The 23776-nt window shown below is 43.3% G+C and overlaps 1 protein-coding gene across 3 annotated transcripts in view; it reads left to right on the forward strand.

The window, feature by feature from the left end:
- LOC134206954 (Ca(2+)/calmodulin-responsive adenylate cyclase) overlaps positions 1-23776 on the forward strand; it is a 210915-nt gene that overhangs the window by 156193 nt on the left and 30946 nt on the right. For all 3 annotated transcript variants that reach the window (XM_062682695.1, XM_062682697.1, XM_062682696.1), the window contains exons 3-4: positions 13982-14276; positions 14335-14688. In XM_062682695.1, the coding sequence (XP_062538679.1) occupies positions 14076-14276; positions 14335-14688 (555 nt within the window). In that variant the 5' untranslated portion in view covers positions 13982-14075. The remainder of the gene's footprint in view (positions 1-13981; positions 14277-14334; positions 14689-23776) is intronic.

A 23776-nucleotide genomic window follows, 5' to 3' on the forward strand; every position in this document is an offset into this window, starting at 1 on the left:
CAGTGATCTAAGCACGGCTGCTTTTCTGATGGCTCTCGATCGTTTCGTTTGGAGGAGGAATAAGCCGTAACACCTATATTCCGATAATGGAACGAATTGCATCATTTGTACCAGATGCTTCAACCAGGACCCGACAATGATAAGATCACCAAACATCTCGCCGAAAACAACATCCAGTGACACCTGATTCCCCCTCGAGCTCCCTACTTTGGTGGCCTTTGGGAGGCCGCGGTAAAAGTCGTTAAGACTCATCTGGTGCGCCAACTAGGCTCATCGCTCCTCTCGTTTTAGGAATTTGTGAACGTGTGTCGAGGGGGAATGGGGTTCGTTTGGAATACAAACATATACCAAGAAGGGGTCACACAACTTGTTAATTCTTCAATAACTGTCTCCGTAACGAAGGTTGATCGACAGACCTTGACTCTATGGAGTTCGTAGATCATGACAACAGCTAAAAGCACTTCGCATGCAAACCCAAATTTTGTTTCTAGAACATCCGCAGTACTTAAATAGATCATCTAAAAACAAACTCCGAAACTAATCCAAATTTGCCTCATATAAATGCTTGAAACTTTTTACGCTCCTAAAAGAGGGAGCGTTATTTCTAATTTGGAGCGTAACAAGAGGGAGCGTTTTTTGGAATTTTGAGCATAAAAAAGGGGCGTAAAAAGACGGAGCGTAAAAGGAGGGAGCGTAAAAAGAGGTTGCTCGGGTAAGACGTTATCCAACATCAAAACACATTATCGTCACTGCCCTCATAGTTAATCTTCAGAGGTCACGTATCGCAGATGATTAATATTCTTGACGCTTTGTTTGACGCAACCCTCGTCATTAAATACTTAGTAACTACATTCTGGATCACCTGGATCCGATGACAAACCGAGTGCATTGAGTTCAACTCGTCCGTTTTATTGGACTGAGATTTACGACGACGGCTACTCGGAGACTCGGGGAGAGCGGCTCGATGTCATGTCAAAAACCCATACGGACCAAGGCACCATCAGATATAACTAGAGGCTGTTCGACGTTTAGTGACTGGCGCATGTAGATGCACATGTCGTGCCGATAGTTACAATGACTGCAGCACCAGCGGCGACGCGATGCTCGGATTGTGTGTGAATAAATCATTCTGGCACCTGACCGCAGCGCAGCAACCGTTGTCGGCAGATTAGACTGCGTCAATCGAATCGAAGGAGGACAATAATTCGCCTCGGGGCGAGACGAGCCGAGAACTGCGTGACCAAACGGCAACGCGGTGTGATTATTCGCGTGAGAAAAGGTTTAACAAACCGTGCGCCGTTCGGCGGTGGTCTGTTTAAGTACGAAATTTAAGCACAATTGAGTGGATGCTGTTTGAAATACTAGAACAAGAGTGCCACACTTTTGCAAATCCGTTGATGAATTCCATAGCTATTGGACGAACTAACCGGTCACTGTGAACTCCGTTGTAGAAGACGTTTGGATCGTTGGTACGCGACGCGACGCTGCGGAGGTGTACCCGAGTGGAGTGGAATGAGAGAACCTTTTGCTGCCAAGTGGTTTCGTTGCATGTGTCACACAAATATGCTACAAATTGGCATACCGCGGACATTTTTATCGCCAGTTAGTTGTTGGTAGGTAAATGGGGAGATCCATAGTGGTGCGGGTGCCTTGTTTGGTGGCGCAGTTAAAATTGTTGCTGCTGCGGGATGGCGATGTTGCGGAATTCCGTAGAATCAATCGGATGGATTTAATTACCGGCGGAATTCGGAGTATGGATTTTCATTACGGTGGCTAATTGCGATGAGTTCAGCCTCTGACAATCAATGATAGAAATCATATTTAATATTCATGATACAATGCCTCAATATATTTGCCTGAAAATAATTTCTTAGTATTTTGAGAAAAATTCCTCTAGAAGTTTTGAAAATAAATTCTAAAATTGATTGAAAAAATTCTCCAGAAGCTTTAAAAGAGGTTTTTCAGAATATTTTGAATCAATTCAGCGGAATTTTGGGAGAACAATAGCCTGGTTTATATGAAGATAGGGGTGAAATAGAATTGTGAGTGAAACAATTAGAAGTGACGAAACTTTATGTGATTCCTGTTTTGTTGATGTCGTTTCAAAACCACGCATTATGCATTAAAGGACGAGTCGATTTGGATTTGGATTCGTCGGACGATCACGTTGAAAACCTGGACGATCTTATTTTTCGGATGCAGCTGATGTTCAATGAAACGAACTCTAAGGTCGAACAGAGTAAATGTGACCTGTGGAGTGAGATCGCTGAGCAACGTGAGGAAGTGCATCAATTCAAGCAAGATTGCTCGAACAAGATACAAGGAATTGCGGAGTCAGTCAATGTCGTCCGTTCCACCATCCATCTGAACGAAGAACAAATATTGGCATTAATGAAGATGATGTGCCCTACGAGCCGAATGAAGACTTGACTTCCTACATTAAATTGGTTTCTATGGTACTAGGATACGCAGTACACGGAATACCACTTGTTCATGCGAAACGTTTGGTGCGTCTCCCAAAAGAAGCAGGAGCTTCTCCACCAGTGGTGCTACAATTTGCCTTCAAGGACGTACGAGACGACTTTCATCAAAGGTATCTCTCTTCACGCAGCTTGTCGCTGATTCATCTTGGATTTAATGTCAATAATCGCATACACTAAAACGAGAATCTATCTATTCTGGCCCGTTAAATAAAAGCACAGCCTAGCACGCTGAAAAAAGTGGGCAACTTCATAGTGTCTTTCCTGAAAGTCAAGAATTCCGCCAAAATCAACCTTTCCTTGCTAGCTTTTGTATATTTCTTCCAGTTTATTCCTTTGTCTTCTCTCATTATGTTCCAAGGCTTCCTTCCTTTTCAAAAGTTAATTATCGGTACGGTGATGCATTGATTAACGATAACGGAGGTGTTATTTTTAGTTATTTTTGTTGTTTTTTTTTCACAAAAATTCGATATTTTGAAATGGAGCTTCACTCACAAATTTCTATTAATTCTTATTGCTCTTCTTCTATCACGCTGTCTTGCTTTGATTCGTTCGTTTCCTTCTTTAGAGATGTTGGATTATTCCATAGATTCGTCTTCAAGTGACTTTTATAAGTATTTCTCGTACTTTAATGAATTGTGTTTTGCCTTCAGTTTAACTCAATATTTGTTATATCAATATTCAAAATATTTGTGCTCGTCAAATGAGTAAATTCAATGAACTTAAATTGTCTCTACTTTCAAGTAAATTAGATATAATTCGCATATCAGGAACGTGGCTTAACAACCGTATTAGTGATGAGCTGATTTCTATTGATGGGTATAAGTTAATCCGTAATGATCGGCAGTATAGTCGTGGAGGTGGCATGGTATTTATTTCAAGGATGGAATTTCATCTACGCTCATGACTCAGCATCAAACTACGATTCTCGAAATAATTTACAAGAAAAAAATTTTTTTTTTACTAAATGTAAAAATTGTGAAATCTTTGAAATGTCATAACTTTTTTGTTTATTAGTTTACCATCATCAAATTTTTATGCTACGTTACGTGAAAAAATAGGGTTTTGAGATATTTGAGTTTTTGTGACAAAAATTGTATTTTTCAACGCAAATAAAAAAATTTTACGGTGTACATTTTCTTAAGAATCAACATTTAGTTATCTAACTTTGCTGAAAAAATCATAACAATCGAACATTCCGTTTTTGTCGTGCAGATTTTCGAATATTTTTGAACCATTTCACATACACTCTTTTGAAAAGTTAGTCGTGACTCAATATGAAGATTTGATATCGAAAAATTACGATTTAGATGGAATTGAAAAACTGGGCAAAGAATGCCTCACATCTGAATTATATGTCGGCATGGATCATTTGAATGTCATCAAATATTTATTCGTAAAGACTCGCATCAAGCAAGATTCATTTTTGCTTGGAGTTATCTATAATCCTCCAACAAATGATGGCTTTGAAATTATGTATAGCAAGCTATCAGACCTATCATTGCAATATTCTAAGACGGTAGTGTTAGGTGATTTCAATACAAATATGTTGACATCAAATGAACCATCGACTAATAAAAAGCTATTAAAAATTTAGGTTTTGGATTTATCAGTTCTGAACAAAATCATTTTTATTCCAGCTCATGTTCACTTATCGATTTGATGATAATAAATGATCCTGTCATCTTTATCGTTATCTGTTGATTGAAGTATACTATACAGTATTACAGATTCGAATATTGCATTAAATTTTTGTCAATAATTTTCAGTTCTTATAACTTTGCAATTCACATGTTCCTATTCGAATTTTCAAACCAAAAAAGAATCCATGGTTTGACGATACTATAATGAGCTTGATTGATAGGAATGCTTCGTATAATTTGTGGAAACATACTGAAAATTTGATTGACTTCCGTAATTATAAGAGGTTGCTTAATAAAGTGACTCATCTTAATAATTTGGCTACCGTCATCGGGGGTGACAATGGGTCAAACGGGGGTGAGAATGGGTCACTGTTTCAACTACTTAAAAAGCGTGTAGAATACATTGAATGTATCTGAGGGCAAGAAGACTAAAATATAAGAGACCTTTTTGAACGATTTTGCGTTACGACCTCCAGACTGCCGGTGAGAGCGATGACCCATTCTCACCCCCCAGACCCAATGTCACCCCCGATGGCGGTACGTCTAACTTTTTGTAATCATATATCCAGCTATAGGATCACTCCAAAACCGAACTTTTGATAGAAGGCTCGGAGACCCATAGTGTTATATACCAATCGACTCAGCTCGACGAATTAAGGTGATGTCTGTATGTGTGTGTGCGTACAAAAAAATGTGAGACACACTTTTTTGTGCTTAGCCTTATCCGGAATTCTTGCAAAAGGTTGCATTCGACGCGAAATCCTTCCTAATTTTTTGCTATTGAAAATTGGCCCGATCGGCCATTGCGTTTCGGAGTTATTAAAAAACATTGTTTTTTCTCCATTTTTTCAATTTTTTTTTCGAAGATTGCAGCAATGCATTGAAATGACCGCAAAAAATATGAATTGATGGAAAAAGTAAAAGTGCTATTTCGACCTCTCTTATGTGTTTTTCTTACTTATTATATTGCGCGAGAAAGGCACCACCAACGCTAGGTGCATTGATCTGGGCTTTTCTTTAAATGTTGTTTATTTACTTTCTCCACTCTCTTATCTTCACGTACGTACACGCATACATTAATACCTGCGCTGCTACCATCTATTCTCGACAACCTAAGTTTTGGCGAAACATATGTAGCATCGTTCGCCAGGAGCCCGCGGTTTACTGTTTCTTGATGTCGTATGGTAGCTGTGCTAACATACCTTCTCCCCGTATCTCTGGTGGGGCTTCTGCAACGTCGGAGCTACCAACCTGGACCTCCGCTAGCTTCGTCACCGGCCTCTTCAACTTATCCTTAGCAGCCCTTCACCATTGCTTGCCGAATCCGATCGTCCGCTCCCGGGCAAACTTCAGTCACGACGCCACAAACCCAGCTCCTCCGAACCGTGTCATCTGAGATGTATACGAAGTCACCTCGGGATATTTGCGGCGACTATTTTTGCCACTTTGTTCGCTGGTTCATTGATGGCAAATATTCAGACACCCAGTGAGCCCTCAGTTTGTCCGCCAACAATTGCGACCGCTTGTACTGGTCTCGCAGTGCTTCGACTTCGCTTGTGCTTGGAACGGCATGTTCCACATTGATTGTTCCGAAGCCGCGAATGAAATGGTTCGTACGTATCTCTGCGGCCGCGAGTTGATGAGGTCCTCAGCCTCCGCAACTGCTGTCAGGAGAGCTTCGCCGGTTATAGACCGCCCATCGTCGAATACCGCCAGCGCCGCTTTTACTGGGCGGACCAGTCGTTCCCACTCACCTCCCATGTGAGAAGTGCTAGGCGGATTGAAATTTCAGAGGGTTCTGGAATCCGTAAATTCGTCCTCGCATTCTTTTCCGATTTGCTTCACAATCACTTTGCTTGCAGGTTGAAAGTTCGTGCCGCTGTCGGAGTAGAATTCCAACGGATTTCCTCGGCGGCACACGAACCTTCGGATGGCCATCAAACACGCTGGAGTCGACAGGCTGTGAGCGACTTCAAGGTGGATAACCCTCGTAGTCATGCAGGTAAACAAACAGATGTACCACTTCTCCGATCTTGGACCGACTGTAACTGGTTCTTCTTGATCGTCTTGATCTCGTCGCCGAAACAATCGGCCTGGGCTGACACCAGAGATACGCCTCCGCCTTCCGGTACTCTTCGCGTTTCAACAGTGCAATCGTGCAGTTTTTTTAAATCGCCTTCTTCACCGCTTCTGTGACTAGAACTGCTTCGATCTTTAATCCACCTTTTTTCCTTCGACAGTTCGACTCGAACCGATAGAGGCATGCCACTGTCCGCACCAATACCCTCCACTTCGAGAATTGTTACGAATCTACTATTGACATGGTGATGGCCATATCGTGGAACTGGACACACGTTCGGACCACTTCGGCAACGTTTGATACGATGCTGTCCTGCTTCAACCAATAATCCTCCGGCTGGTAGAGGAATCCAGGGCTGCCGAACCACGGAGCAACGTAATGCATGCTGTGCACTTTCTCCCACTTTGTTATTGCGTCGCCCGCACTGCATGGTTGGCACTCACCGCCATTCAGCTATTTTCGTTAGGCTGTGTATCTCGCCGATCCGAAACGCCACTAACTGTTTATAGCGACGGTGGTCGAAGCGAATCCACGAGAGTATACCCCCTTCGAATAGGACCACATGAAACTCTGCTTGACCTCTAATGTAAGAATCTCGCCAACAGAATTGACGAGTGTTGCTCCTAGCATTGCTGCTTGCAGCTCCAAACGGGGTAAACACATGGAATGGTGCTACCTTCGTCCTTGATATTACTAGCGGCCCCTTGCCCGTTTCAATGTGGATGTACGTTGCTGCTCCGTACGTGTCCTGACTTGCGTCCACAAATGTATGCAGCTGAAGGCAGCCGTAAACCAGATAACGTCCACCACGGAAATAGTAACGAGGGATTCGCACTTCCTCGTCTTCCAAAAGCCTCCGGATCCACCCTTCATCGCAAATCTGCTGAAACGAGGAAACTCATCACGCAGCTCATCACAATCCCTTTTGTCGGCAGCTGCTCGCTGAGCAGGAAAGGCGCTAGATCGTCCTGAGCTTGGTCGAAAAGGAAAATTCGTCGCTTGCTGGGCTCCACAAGAACCCTAACACCCGCTCGGAACCGGACTCCTTATCCTCACCGAAAGGCAGGACCTGATTATCTATACGTTCTCCCAAGACCTCCAGAAACTCTTCGGAATTGGAAACCCAGTTTCGCAACTCAAAACCGCCCTTGGAATGGACGTATCTCACCTCCTTCGCCAGCGCCAGCGCTTTTTTCGATTGTATCTGAACTGTCGAAATAGTCATCGACATAGTGATTTTCGACAATGGCTTTCGCCGCCGCCGGGAATTGCCCCGCAAATTCTCTTGCATTCCAGTTCTTCACGGTTCGCTGATAAATCACTTCGCAGCAGAAATCTCTGCGCTCGCCTGTCTTCTTCTCGGATCCGTAGCTGGTGGTACATCTCCTTTATGTCCGCACCGAATCCAACTTCTCGTTAACGAAACTTGCAAATAACCGCCGGAAAGGCAGTCGGCATATCCGGCCCCTTCAGCAGCTTCGAGTTCAAAGATACTCCTCTCACGCTGCTCAAGTGTCTCACACCAGACGGAACTTCTGCTTTTTCTGCTTTGTAGACGATGTTCAGTGGCACGGACCATACTTTTCTGGAATCAAATTCTGCTAGCTCGAACGACGACGTTGCCTTGTGTGCGTAATTCATCCACTAGGTAATCAGCGATCATGGTCCTCACCTTGGCATACAGTTCGGAATATTTACTGAGACGATTTTCAGGCCAATCATTCGCTTAACGGCCATGGGGTACCTATCTGGGAACTAGGAGTTTCGAAACGGTCTTCAATCCTTTTTGTTGTCTTATTCAGAATCTCTTTCGCTCTTCTATCTTCTTCTGACTTGGGAAGCAAGGCCACTGAAATGCCGGATTCTTCCTCTTCAGCAAGTCCGTGCAGCTCCTGGTTGGTCACCGAGCTACAAGTGTGTCCGTAGACAATCCATCCCAGTTTTGATCAGACTGCTGTCGGTTCGTCTGGCCGGCCGATTGTACACTCAATCGGAGCGTAAAGGTGGATGTCCTTCATCCCGATCAGGATCTGCGCGACGTTTGGGAACATCTGCAATTTGCAGATCTCGAAGGTGGCTGTACTGTTTCACAATTTCTGACACAGCTAGTGAATGCTATGGAAGCTTCAGACTCTCTACCGTGTGGGCACTCTTGATGAGGAAATGTTGTGCATATCCTCCTGCGGAGATGAGCATTTTTACGCACTGTGTATCCTTTTCGATTCTTGAGAGGTATGAGGTGAACCGGTCTAGGGCCGAAAACCTCGTTAATAAAGACAATAAAAAAAAAAAAAAAAAAAAAAAAAGATTCTTGAGACTCCAGTGGTCCACGTCACTCATAGTGGTTGCGTCACACCACGAATTTACAGCCGGTTGATCAGCGTTTTCTTCACCAGCGTATAGATAGGAAGAACCTTAGTCTAGGAAAACGTGTTCACCGAGTAAATTCCGCAGTGCAGGGTGACAGGCATCATAAGGAAAATAACGGATGGCTGTCGTGGATGGTAACAGATGGATAGCGTGGATGTTGCAATTCGAACCGGCGACTGATCTCGGTAAATGCAGAAGAGGGTTGTGGAGCTCCTTGCACCCATCGATGTGCAACGGATATTTAACTTGCAACTAGCAGCACCGTGCTCGTTCATTCAGTTAGCACAGCTTCCATCTGCGAACCGCTTCTCATCGCTCACTGTAGTGGAGTCTACGGAACTTCTCGCAATTTCTGATCCGGTGATCTACTCTGCCACAAACTCTAAATGGCCTTCTCTCCTTCTTGGACTCGAATTTATGCTCTCCGCCGCATCATGCGCGTGAATGTACCCTTCCCTTGCTCTGTTTCTCGGGTTCACCTTTTTTACACCGAGCTCTCCAGACCGGGATGCTTCTCCGTAGGCAGCCACTTCACTTGCATCCTTCAACCTTGCTTTCCCTTCGCTGTCTTACCCATTCCAGCTGCGTCCCTGCATACAGCTTCTCTATCAGCTCTTGAATAAGGATGGTGTTACCAGTTGCGAAGTTAACCCTGTAGCTTCTAGATGGTCATCGAGCTGTTGCACCACCACACCGAAGCTGATGAAACTCGCCAATAGATCTGCTTTGGGAGGTGCTTCATTGCGAACTTTAGCAAACAGCATGTTTTACAGTCGCTCCGGTCTCCCATACAGCATCTACAGTGTCTCTATTATTTACGGGACTGATTTCAGCGGAAGCAGCCTGCTTCTAACAGTCTCAAGCGCTTCTCCTTTTAGACACTTTTGTAACCTTGCCAAGTTCTCAACTTGGGAAAAGCTGCACGCTTTCGTTGACGTCTCATAGCTGCTTATGAACATCGGCCATTCCTCTAGTTTCCGAGAAAATGTTGGCAACTTCCTGGACAGGAACTGGCAAGCGGATAACTGAGCCCTCGTTGGCTCTTGACCTCTAGTTCGCTGACCTTCTTTCGCTCCTACACGCGTTTGATGGGATATTCTTTTCTCCTTTTCTTCTTCGGTATTCTTTTCTTCTTCGCAAGAACTGTCTCCTTTAGACGACTCTTTTCCCTCCAATTTTTCATCACTCTCTGATTCCACTACCTTCGCCATCTTACCCACTAATTTACTACTCTTCTTCTCCTTTTTCGGGACTTCCGGATGTCAAAATGACGTATTGTCCTCGACGCGTCCGATCAGGAAACTCTCTGGCAGACACGATGGACCTCCGATTGACTTCTTTGCTAGATTTTCCATTGTCATGCATTGATTAGAAGATTGTTGCGTTTTTAATTTACAATTTGGGCATGAACTTATTGTGTAATTGTGTATTGCGCATAAGCCCCAAAATTTTATTCCCACCTTTGGGTTTCCGCGCCGAGCACTCAGCGCCAGACTCGGCGACAAGGAGATGGTGGTCAGGTTGGTACTCCTGATTTTCTGACAACTGATGTCGATTGGTTGTGTGAGTGCACCGGTGTCAAAAAATAGAGCTTTTAGCTGAAAATTTAATTGTCAAATGTACATTTCGACAGCAATATAGATGTATGAGTGAATGAAATGTGCAAATGCTCTATCGCGGAAGCAGTCGCTGAAGACAAGTGTCAATGCTTTCAGTGACGAAACGAAAAGTTTCAATGCAAAAAGCAATATCCAGCTTTTTACGCAACAGTGCCATAATGCTTTGAATAATGGGCCAAACACAATTGATACGTTTGCGTGCGTTTTGACAGTTTTCTCATGGGAAAACTGTCAAAACGCACGCAAACGTATCAATTGTGTTTGACCCATAACCCCTCTTGACACATGCTTTGTACACTATAATTTTTCACCACAATTTGTTTAAATGGATCTTAGCAATCTATGAGTAGTTAAAATTTTCAATGAAAACATTTAACTGTCATAATTTTTTTCGAGGTGCAAGTATGCTCCAAAAATGGTTGAATATTTTAATCAATTATATCTAATACTGAAAATTTTCATTTCTTTTACTTATTTCAGGTGTCCATAAAAAAGGCAAGCTCGGCATGTTCCTAGTGTACGAATCTCGATAATGTTTAATGGTTTTCTTTTATAAACAATCCCAGCATCATCTATAATGCAAGCACAAGAGTGTATTACATACAACACCATGACATTCTATAGCCGCAAAATTATATTCGTTGAGTTGTTTGTTCCTATATCTTTCGTTATAGGATCTTCAGGATTCAGGCCAAGACCAGGACTTTTTCGCTGAATCATATCCAATAGTGATTGGAATGTAAAAAATGTTGTTTTCCACCTTATGACCACATGATGTTCTCACATAAATACAAGGTTACAAGTTAAATTATCGTTCTAGGCTTGCGATTGAATTTCGAAGTAGGATTATAGAGTGATTCACATTATTAACCTAATGCATTCATATGATGGGAGTGTTTTATCAATAATTATTTGTCATTCACCGTTAGTAATAATCGACTGGTAATCTATTTGAACAAGCAAGTATATGAATATCATTCTATTACTGAGGGATTACCAGTGAAATTATTTGAAAGACCTGTTGATATTTAAACTAACGTCTTAGGAAACAGTCTTACATTATTTCAAGCTCCAATGTAGGAGGAAATCTTGGGAAGAATAATGGGATCGCCTAAAAACCATCACAACTCAACCTATCGCTGATGAATCATTCTGAAGCCCGCTTGTTCCTGTAGTACAGAGCAGGCTTTATGGCGGTTATATGTCCTGTGCAACCTTTGAAGTGGACATTCAAATCGTTCACTGTGGGATCATGGGACAATATATCCGAGGTATCATTCTTCTTTTCACGATTTCCGAACACTCCTATTTCTCAATATAGTTTCAAAGTTTCAGCCGTAGTTAGTTTGATATTCAAAAGCATACGAAGTACAAATTTATCATCAAAAACTTGCTTGCTCGTTTTCAAAAATATTTCGATGTAAGCAAATATGACAGATTGTTAAGTAGAGCTATTTCATGGCTACCCAGATATTTTACGTTAAATTAAGTTCACGGCATATGTCAAATCTGGTTCACCCCTTGTAAATTTATGGCTAGCGTAAAAAGCTGGATACATTCTCAGATTTTTAACGAACACGTTAACGAAGTATGATTTGAAGGTAACGCATACCTTTATGAACAAAATGATCCCATTGAAATTTCATTCAAGTATCGGTTTCTTTGCAACAGAATTAGCAGCAGCATTAATTTTATTTTAGAAATCGAGAAAATGTTCACTTGTCCTAAGACGAGTTTATACCATCTCATTGAATTCCACCACTTAATTGTATCTTGACAGATACGTATTTCGACCTCAACAGTAAGGCCGTCTTCAGTGTCTCGTACTTGACTCGACTCGACTCGAAAATGTTGCCAGGGGTCCAACTCTATTTGGTTACTGTGGGGTTTGAGTATACTACCATCAGCGTGTGATTATATTGTCGGCGTAGCACCAAGTTAGAATTCGGAAGTCGGGACTTCCGAACCGAACTTTCTTCCGAAGTTTTATTTGTCAAACTAATTGATGCGTTGTTTAGCGCATCTTTAGGCGAATCCAGCGCACTACTTCCGAAGTTGGGAAAGTTGCCTGTATCCGGAGAAAAATCCAACTTCGGTATAAAAAGCGGTATAAATTTATTCCGGATACACAATACATTAACACCTCAGCGTGTCGATCAGTGCGCAGCAAGCCATGACTCGTCCTCTTCTGGTCAGACCTCCGTGGCGTGCACACGCACCTACGGACAGCTGCCGTCATAACAATTCGCTCCGGCCATTTTGGGCCACACACTTACTGGTGAAAAAAAATCATAAAAATAAGAAACAAATTAAATTCCTTTTCATTGCTTTGTTCTTGATGGGCTGGAAATAGGAGCTATAGGATGAAGTGCCGAACCGCCCTCCTATGTGTAAAAAAACCAAAAACATCCACTGGTGATTTTTGTCCCACATTGGCATATATATTCAACGACTGTGCGTTGTCTTCATTATTGCCATAAAACCAACACCGGCTACAATGTCAGGTCAGGACTTCAGCTGCCTGCAGCCATCAAAATGTACAGACAAATAAAGATTCATAAATTGCTGTTCTTCGTTCGGGCTGATACCTATCCAAGCAGAACCATCCAAGACAAATTGCGAGGGAGGTGATGCAATTTGTTGCCAACTTCTGACTTAGCCAAATCACTCATCGCCGTCACCCCTCATTCCCTACCACCAATGGACAATCTTTTGATGAAACCTTCCCAAATCCAAACAGATCCAAACGTGTGCAACGCATCGGTTGCTGCGATGTCCGAATTTATAACATTTTAAAAGTCCAATTTCCTCCGGCTTTCCTTGAAACGCCAAAACAGCTGATGATCCGATCTTTCGGCGGTTGCTTGTTTTGGCGTCGATGGAATCAAAACAAACTGTTTTCCCCTTCTATAGACCAGTGCATGATGACGTAGGTTGACAGTTCACAGAGCTTTTTCACCGGGACTTAGCCTCTGGCGAAGCTTCCGATAAAATTGTTTCGTCATTTTATTCGCATGTAGATGTCCTTTGCGATTGATTTCATGCTGAATGCAAAGAATATCATTGAAATATTCGGATCGAAGCAATTTTAAACTAAAAATATGAATTTTAATTTTCTCCTCATCGATTTTTCTTCTAACACCTTGTAAACAAGCTCTGTGAACTGTCAAATAAGTGAGGTTAGATCAAGATCTTGCATTGGTCTATATAGCGTGATGCCCGTACGGTGGATGATGTTGCAAAACAACAACAAGATGGAATGCGTTCTCCGCGACGACATCCGTTCGTTGTGATTTTAATGGCCCCATCATCGCCGGCCGCGTCCGTGCGGTGGAATGCGTCATCATTCACCTCTCGATAGTTTTTCCTCCATCCGAAATCCCGAATGGTGCCACACTTTGGTTGGTTGGAGGGCAAATAAATTGCACTAAGCTACGCGATGGTGCGCTGTATTTAATGGCTTCTCCAGCAATGGGGAATCGCTCAATAATCACTCATCCACGTTTGTTTGTATATTTGAACTGCGTGTAAACGATTCAACACAGCGCTATTCGCGCTGGCCACTTCATTTTGTTTACTACGCAAATAACACGCGAGGAATCTCGAGAATTGGTTGGCAAAATTTCCAGGAAAATCTTTAGTTGGTACGAATCCTAAACGCTATGAATTTCCCTCAAAATGGCAACACTGTTGTAAATGGTTTCTGCTAAATTCCAACGTAAATACACTTCATCACGCTAATTCGTTTACTCATTCAGACATTTCCCACTTTTTTCTCTCTCTCGACAGCCCGTCTAATTCACCCTGGACCACCATCAACCTGGCGGACGGCACGGACGACGGTTAGGGAGGGAGCACTGGCAGCACTGCCACTGCCTGCGCCATGGATCACGCGGTACACGCCGCCCGCGGAAGACCATGGAACAAACTGCGCTTCGAGAACAACGAGCTGGAATGTCTCTACCAGCGGTACACGCTCAAACTGCAGCGCTTCTCCGTGACCGGGGTCGTTGCCCTGGTCGTGGTCCTGTGCGGCATCATGGCCGGACTCAGTCTCGGCTACAACCAGGCGCCGACGTTACATGTAAGTCTTTCCCAGCTCGAGACTCAATTATTGTTACAGTTTCAATTTCTCTTCGCAGAACGTCTTCAACTCGTTCATGTGTCTGATGTTCGCCGTGATCCTTGCGCTGCTTCAGTTTCGCTTCATCCGGGACTCGCACCTGCCGTACCTATGCTACGGGATCTTGTTCTTTACGGCGGCGTTTTGCTTCATATCGATGCCCACCGTTGGGATAGTGTTTCCCGTCGACACTCGCGAAGTCATGGCTGAAGGCGTGTGGCAGATAGTGTTTGTGGTGTTCCTGGCGTACGCCATGATGCCGCTGCAGATCTGGGAAGCGGTCCTGTTTGGGATTATTCTGCCGTCGATTCACATCGGGCTGACCGGGTACAACATCTACACTGAGAATTTCCAGTATTTGGCGTATCAACAGGTGAGTGGAATAGTTATTTACAGGGGATCCTTGAGTTAAAGGAACTTAATTTATAAATCCTGTACATTCGATCTACAATTTCACGGAACTTGAACTGCAAGTCATCTAACCTAATCATCTGAGCTAATTATAAGTTCTTCGATCGTCGATAAAAGCCAAGGCTCGTTGCACTTGGCGGGAGGAGGGGCGGAATTATCCTCTCATGTTCAACCAACGTGGGACCTTAATTGGCAAAATAATTTAATGCTAAGACTTTAACCCTTAAATGCGCAATGTTGTTTAAAAAACAACAAACCGAAAATACGTTTAATGTTAATGATTGCAATGGTTATTGACGTTAATAATATTTCCGACAATTTCTAATAAAAATCGTCTTGTGCCTTTAAGGGTTAAGGTTGTGTAAAATACAGTAAGTGGATAAAATGGTTGCCAAAAGAAAACAATAATAAAATCATAACGAACAACGCTGAAAAAATGATCCATATCCAGAGAATATGCTTCGTAGATACTGATATCATAAAGTGCGTGCGATGTGGTCTCATTATTTCTCATCCAGGAATTTCTTTTCTTGGATGGTTTTCTTTATTCAGCTTTTGACATCACCCAGGGGGACGAATGTTAGCCTTGATGTCATTGCCGGCATTGCCAGCCACGTGGAGTGCCCCGGGATCCAAGCGAAGTGAGGCTTTCGTGAAAATGCTTGTAGGCGCATTTGAGGTGTAATCTTTATAGTGATCTTGGTGGGGTACGGAAGGATTCTCTTCGGAATCCTGGAAGGATTCTCTTCGGAATCCTGGAAGGATTCTCTTCGGAATCCTGGAAGGATTCTCTTCGGAATCCTGGAAGGATTCTCTTCGGAATCCTGGAAGGATTCTCTTCGGAATCCTGGAAGGATTCTCTTCGGAATCCTGGAAGGATTCTTCTCGAATCCTGGAAGGATTCTTCTCGAATCCTGGAAGGATTCTTCTCGAATCCTGGAAGGATTCTTCTCGAATCCTGGAAGGATTCTTCTCGAATCCTGGAAGGATTCTTCTCGAATCCTGGAAGGATTCTTCTCGAATCCTGGAAGGATTCTCTTCGGAATCCTGGAAGGATTCTCTTCGGAATCCTGGAAGGATTCTCTTCGAATCCTGGAAGGATTCTTCTCGAATCCTGGAAGGATTCTTCTCGAATCCTGGAAGGATTCTTCTCGAATCCTGGAAGGATTCTTCTCGAATCCTGGAAGGATTCTTCTCGAATCCTGGAAGGATTCTTCTCGAATCCTGGAAGGATTCTCGTCGAATCCTGGAAGGATTCTCGTCGAATCCTGGAAGGATTCTCGTCGAATCCTGGAAGGATTCTCGTCGAATCCTGGAAGGATTCTCGTCGAATCCCGGAAGGGATCCTCTTCGAATCCTGGAAGGAACTCTCTTCGAATCCTGGAAGGGATTCTCTTCGAATCCTCGAAGGATTCTCTTCGAAATCCTGGAAGGATTCTCTTCGGAATCCTGGAAGGATTCTCTTCGGAATCCTGGAAGGATTCTCTTCGGAATCCTGGAAGGATTCTCTTCGGAATCCTGGAAGGATTCTCTTCGGAATCCTGGAAGGATTCTCTTCGGAATCCTGGAAGGATTCTCTTCGGAATCCTGGAAGGATTCTCTTCGGAATCCTGAAAGGATTCTCCTCAGAATCCTGGAAGGATTCTCCTCGGAAACCTGGAAGGATTCTCCTCGGAATCCTCCCAAGTAACATTTTAAGATTTATCATGCTCTATAAGAGGTTTTCATGACCAGTTGCTAATAAAACTAATAACTCCACCAAAACCTCTTCATAACATCATTAAGATAGCCTTCCGGCCTAATGGACCAATCTAGAAGAAGTTATTAAAACCGTATTAAGAGTAGTAATAAAACTGCAATAAAACATTGTATTGAATTTATTGATACTCTATGAGAGGTTGTCATGGACCATCATAAGAGTAACAATAAAACTTTTTCAATTTATGGATTATATTTATTGTCGTTCCAGTGCCTTTGTTTTTATTTTCACTAGATAACAATGTCCCCTATGTAAAGCTGATGTGTGGAAAATGATGCTTCTGATTTTACTTGTAATGGTTGATGTTGAAAATGAAGCATTTTTTAAGTAGTTCATACATCAGAATGACATGCGCAACCAAATTTATCGTGAATATTGAGGTTGTAGAAGCTTAAAATCAACGCGCCTCGGAATTATCGAATAATCACATGAAAATAGGAAATTAAATAATTATCCAAACTGCTCAAAATATTTCAATTTCAAATAGTTTGTTATGAAGTAACCTTGCTTATATCAAAAAACCTCATAAATAATTTAATTTCACTAATGAATAGTCTATTTGATGGTAATTGATGTATTTTTTTCAATCACGGCTATGACGTTTATCGTTATTTCAACATGGCGACATTTCTTTTATGAAAACAAAAAAATCTGGCGATAAATAGCTTTTTAGGCTTTTGTGATAACCTCAATAATTCTCCTTGGTTACTTCATAACCGTTTTAAACTTGTTATAAACCTTTGTCATGTTTACACTTGGCATTACAGATGGCCTGCGGTTCGATAACATGCAGCCTTGTGGCTTGGTGGTTAGTGACGGGTAGCACTTTTTCATCCTACGGGCAACGATGCCAAATCCGTGGAAATTAAAGCTCTCGGCGGATTTGCGGATGCGTATAAGAAATCTACGAATGCTAGTAATTTCCTGAAATTAGTGAACCTACAAATATATGGAACATTACCAATTCGTATTTCCGCCGTAATTTGTAGCCGTAAATTTCCGGTGTAATTTGTAGCAATTAAATGTGTGTATGTTATTTACAAGAGAAAATTCTTTAATCAGGAGCAGAGTGTAAAATAATCGATTTTTTTGGTGAACTCCTCCTTTCTTCACTTGACAGCTCACTTCCAGACACATTCATAGTCGGCTCTGGACTGTCAATATTCAGTTGAATATTAGTCATTGAATATTTATGCACATTTTACAAATTGCTGAATTATCTGAAATCTGAACACGTTTCAAACGAGTAAAGTAATGTATCACATAGAACTGAATCCGATTTTAATCCGCGAGGCACTTTCAACGGTATACATCAACATAAACAATGCTTATTATGTTTTTTTTCTGTACATAGTAAGCACACTCAGTGACAGTCGAATGAATGAGTTTGTGGAGTAGTCGTCTGACTATGTCATTCTATGTTTTGAATATTCATGCGATGTTTATCAAAATTCGGACCGAAGTTGCTTCATGAAGATGAATATTTTATGCTCTGATCAGGAGGACATGTGCATGAGTAAAAGATTATTTCCTCCTTCCCTTTTTTTAGAAACCAGAAACTCGAAATCATCGTGAATGAATCGCCCGCTTTAAGCGTGCTTACAGCGGCACACGAGGAATTAACTTTCTGAAATCAGTATGGCGAAAGGCATCTAAAGCTCGATTTCTCAAAATTAAGCGGCTTCATCGAAAAAATATTTGGTAGGCGTAGTAGCGGACACCTTCCTACATAACTGGTACCAAATAGTTTTTCATGAAAAGATACTAATTTTGAGAAAACCCGCGTTAGATGTCTTTCGCCATACAAATTTCTGGTGGTTAACTCTTGCTGGCTATTTGGGCATATACGATAGCGCCTGGATGAGGAAGCGGTGGGTAGAAAATCAGCCACTGCCAATAATTCATTAAAATGATTCTTCATGAAAAGCCGCAATTCAAATAAGGGCATATTTTTAACAGCATTTCATATTTATGTGTCTCATTTCCCAAATCAAAATCAAAACTAACATAAGAGTTACAGCTCAATAACTTTCAAATAACCCTGCTCATAGAATTACTATTGACAGAAAGCGAATTATTCTTGACAAACCTTTATTGGTATTACTGGATAGCACCGGAGATTCGTATAACCAGGGGATTTTTTACTTGTCGTTCTAAAGTTTTTTTTTTTAATTTGGGAAATGAGAAGCATCTTAAGTTTATCAGAAACACATGTCATTCACATTATGTCGGTAAAAATATACTAACCTCATTATGCGTCTTATTGGATGATTAAATTATAAGTTTTACAGCAACACTGCTTTCCAAATTCAACATGGCGAATAGATCGATTCGCGTTGAGTAGTTTTAAAGCAGTGATCGAAGCTGGTTTTATGATGCATTTGAAAGCAATAATAAAACTATTATTAAAACTTCAAAGCTAACAAAAAGCTTAGTTTTAAAACATGGTTTATAAGAGTTTTATGGATATCTCAAGAGTTATATAAAACCTTTGTTCGTTAGCATTGTTCATGACCACCATAAAACAATAGGCTTTAATTATTCCCAGAATAAAACCTTATTAAAATTCATATAAAACCCAACGGTCACAGAATTGTTACTTGGGCTGGAAGGATTCTCCTCGGAATCCTGGAAGGATTCTCCTCGGAATCCTGGAAGGATTCTCCTCGGAATCCTGGAAGGATTCTCCTCGGAATCCTGGAAGGATTCTCCTCGGAATCCTGCAAGGATTCTCCTCGGAATCCTGCAAGGATTCTCTTCGGAATCCTGCAAGGATTCTCTTCGGAATCCTGCAAGGATTCTCTTCGGAATCCTGCAAGGATTCTCTTCGGAATCCTGCAAGGATTCTCTTCGGAATCCTGCAAGGATTCTCTTCGGAATCCTGCAAGGATTCTCTTCGGAATCCTGCAAGGATTCTCTTCGGAATCCTGCAAGGATTCTCTTCGGAATCCTGCAAGGATTCTCTTCGGAATCCTGCAAGGATTCTCTTCGGAATCCTGCAAGGATTCTCTTCGGAATCCTGCAAGGATTCTCTTCGGAATCCTGCAAGGATTCTCTTCGGAATCCTGCAAGGATTCTCTTCGGAATCCTGCAAGGATTCTCTTCGGAATCCTGCAAGGATTCTCTTCGGAATCCTGCAAGGATTCTCTTCGGAATCCTGCAAGGATTCTCTTCGGAATCCTGCAAGGATTCTCTTCGGAATCCTGCAAGGATTCTCTTCGGAATCCTGCAAGGATTCGATTGGAATCCTGCAAGGATTCTCTTCGGAATCCTGCAAGGATTCTCTTCGGAATCCTGCAAGGATTCTCTTCGGAATCCTGCAAGGATTCTCTTCGGAATCCTGCAAGGATTCTCTTCGGAATCCTGCAAGGATTCTCTTTGGAATCCTGCAAGGATTCTCTTTGGAATCCTGCAAGGATTCTCTTCGGAATCCTACAAGGATTCTCCTCGGAATCCTGGATGGATTCTCCTCGGAATCCTGGAAGGATTCTCCTCGGAATCCTAGAAGGATTCTCCTCGGAATCCTGGAAGGATTCTCTTCGAATCCTGCAAGGATTCTCTTCGGAATCCTGCAAGGATTCTCTTCGAATCCTGCAAGGATTCTCTTCGAATCCTGCAAGGATTCTCTTCGGAATCCTGCAAGGATTCTCTTCGAATCCTGCAAGGATTCTCTTCGAATCCTGCAAGGATTCTCTTCGGAATCCTGCAAGGATTCTCTTCGGAATCCTGCAAGGATTCTCTTCGGAATCCTGCAAGGATTCTCTTCGGAATCCTGCAAGGATTCTCTTCGGAATCCTGCAAGGATTCTCTTCGGAATCCTGCAAGGATTCTCTTCGGAATCCTGCAAGGATTCTCTTCGGAATCAAGGATTCTCTTCGAAGTCCTGCAAGGATTCTCTTCGAAGTCCTGCAAGGATTCTCTTCGGAATCCTGCAAGGATTCTCTTCGGAATCCTGCAAGGATTCTCTTCGGAATCCTGCAAGGATTCTCTTCGGAATCCTGCAAGGATTCTCTTCGGAATCCTGCAAGGATTCTCTTCGGAATCCTGCAAGGATTCTCTTCGGAATCCTGCAAGGATTCTCTTCGGAATCCTGCAAGGATTCTCTTCGGATCTCTTCGGAATCCTGCAAGGATTCTCTTCGGAATCCTGCAAGGATTCTCTTCGGAATCCTGCAAGGATTCTCTTCGGAATCCTGCAAGGATTCTCTTCGGAATCCTGCAAGGATTCTCTTCGGAATCCTGCAAGGATTCTCTTCGGAATCCTGCAAGGATTCTCTTCGGAATCCTGCAAGGATTCTCTTCGGAATCCTGCAAGGATTCTCTTCGGAATCCTGCAAGGATTCTCTTCGGAATCCTGCAAGGATTCTCTTCGGAATCCTGCAAGGATTCTCTTCGGAATCCTGCAAGGATTCTCTGGAATCCTGCAAGGATCTTCTCCGATCTCCTGCAAGGATTCTCTTCGGAATCCTGCAAGGATTCTCCTCGGAATCCTGCAAGGATTCTCTTCGCAATCCTGCAAGGATTCTCTTCGCAATCCTGCAAGGATTCTCTTCGCAATCCTGCAAGGATTCTCTTCGCAATCCTGCAAGGATTCTCCTCGGAATCCTGCAAGGATTTCCCTCGGAATCCTGCAAGGATTTCCCTCGGAATCCTGCAAGGATTTCCCTCGGAATCCTGCAAGGATTTCCCTCGGAATCCTGCAAGGATTTCCCTCGGAATCCTGCAAGGATTTCCCTCGGAATCCTGCAAGGATTCTCCTTCGAATCCTGCAAGGATTCTCTTCGGAATCCTGCAAGGATTCTCTTCGGAATCCTGCAAGGATTCTCTTCGGAATCCTGCAAGGATTCTCTTCGGAATCCTGCAAGGATTCTCTTCGGAATCCTGCAAGGATTCTCTTCGGAATCCTGCAAGGATTCTCTTCGGAATCCTGCAAGGATTCTCTTCGGAATCCTGCAAGGATTCTCTTCGGAATCCTGCAAGGATTCTCTTCGGAATCCTGCAAGGATTCTCTTCGGATCTCTTCGGAATCCTGCAAGGATTCTCTTCGGAATCCTGCAAGGATTCTCTTCGAATCCTGCAAGGATTCTCTTCGGAATCCTGCAAGGATTCTTCGAATCCTGCAAGGATTCTCTTCGGAATCCTGCAAGGATTCTCTTCGAATCCTGCAAGGATTCTCTTCGGAATCCTGCAAGGATTCTCTTCGAATCCTGCAAGGATTCTCTTCGAATCCTGCAAGGATTCTCTTCGAATCCTGCAAGGATTCTCTTCGAATCCTGCAAGGATTCTCTTCGGAATCCTGCAAGGATTCTTCGAATCCTGCAAGGATTCTCTTCGGAATCCTGCAAGGATTCTCTTCGAATCCTGCAAGGATTCTCTTCGGAATCCTGCAAGGATTCTCTTCGAATCCTGCAAGGATTCTTCGGAATCCTGCAAGGATTCTCTTCGGAATCCTGCAAGGATTCTCTTCGGAATCCTGCAAGGATTCTCTTCGAATCCTGCAAGGATTCTTCGAATCCTGCAAGGATTCTCTTCGAATCCTGCAAGGATTCTCTTCGAATCCTGCAAGGATTCTCTTCGAATCCTGCAAGGATTCTCTTCGAATCCTGCAAGGATTCTCTTCGAATCCTGCAAGGATTCTCTTCGGAATCCTGCAAGGATTCTCTTCGAATCCTGCAAGGATTCTCTTCGAATCCTGCAAGGATTCTCTTCGAATCCTGCAAGGATTCTCTTCGAATCCTGCAAGGATTCTCTTCGAATCCTGCAAGGATTCTCTTCGAATCCTGGAAGGATTCTCTTCGAATCCTGGAAGGATTCTCTTCGAATCCTGGAAGGATTCTCTCGGAATCCTGGAAGGATTCTCCTCGAATCCTGGAAGGATTCTCCTCGAATCCTGGAAGGATTCTCCTCGAATCCTGGAAGGATTCTCCTCGAATCCTGGAAGGATTCTCCTCGAATCCTGGAAGGATTCTCCTCGAATCCTGGAAGGATTCTCCTCGAATCCTGGAAGGATTCTCCTCGAATCCTGGAAGGATTCTCCTCGGAATCCTGGAAGGATTCTCCTCGGAATCCTGGAAGGATTCTCCTCGGAATCCTGGAAGGATTCTCCTCGGAATCCTTGAAGGATTCTCCTCGGAATCCTTGAAGGATTCTCCTCGGAATCCTTGAAGGATTCTCCTCGGAATCCTGGAAGGATTCTCCTCGGAATCCTGGAAGGATTCTCCTCGGAATCCTGGAAGGATTCTCCTCGGAATCCTGGAAGGATTCTTTTCGGAATCCTGGAAGGATTCTCTTCGGAATCCTGGAAGGATTCTCCTCGGAATCCTGGAAGGATTCTCCTTTCAGAATCCTGGAAGGATTCTCCTTTCGGAATCCTGGAAGGATTCTCCTTTCGGAATCCTGGAAGGATTCTCCTTTCGGAATCCTGGAAGGATTCTCCTTTCGGAATCCTGGAAGGATTCTCCTCGGAATCCAGGAAAGAATTCTCCTCTGAATCCTGGAAGGATTCTCCTCGGAATCCTGGAAGGATTCTCCTCGGAATCCTGGAAGGATTCTCCTCGGAATCCTGGAAGGATTCTCCTCGGAATCCTGGAAGGATTCTCCTCGGAATCCTGGAAGGATTCTCCTCGGAATCCTGGAAGGATTCTCCTCGGAATCCTGGAAGGATTTTCCTCGGAATCCTGGAAGGATTCTCCTCGGAATCCTGGAAGGATTCTCCTCGGAATCCTGGAAGGATTCTCCTCGGAATCCTGGAAGGATTCTCCTCGGAATCCTCGAAGGATTCTCTTCGGAATCCTCGAAGGATTCTCTTCGGAATCCTCGAAGGATTCTCTTCGGAATCCTCGAAGGATTCTCTTCGGAATCCTCGAAGGATTCTCTTCGGAATCCTCGAAGGATTCTCTTCGGAATCCTCGAAGGATTCTCCTCGGAATCCTGGAAGGATTCTCCTCGGAATCCTGGAAGGATTCTCCTCGGAATCCTGGAAGGATTCTCCTCGGAATCCTGGAAGGATTCTCCTCGGAATCCTGGAAGGATTCTCCTCGGAATCCTGGAAGGATTCTCCTCGGAATCCTGGAAGGATTCTCCTCGGAATCCTGGAAGGATTCTCCTCGGAATCCTGGAAGGATTCTCCTCGGAATTCCGTAGAGAATCCTTCAAGGATTCCGAAGAAAGCCTTTCAAGGATCCCTGCAGAATTCCCGCCAGAGTTCCATGCGGATGCTCGCCTGAATCTCGGAAGCATTGCAGTGGAAGTACGAGTACCGTCTTAATACCTAAGGATTATCTGCGGTGTTT

Source organism: Armigeres subalbatus, chromosome 1 (assembly GCF_024139115.2).
Source record: "Armigeres subalbatus isolate Guangzhou_Male chromosome 1, GZ_Asu_2, whole genome shotgun sequence".
Classification (NCBI taxonomy): Eukaryota; Metazoa; Arthropoda; class Insecta; order Diptera; family Culicidae; genus Armigeres; species Armigeres subalbatus.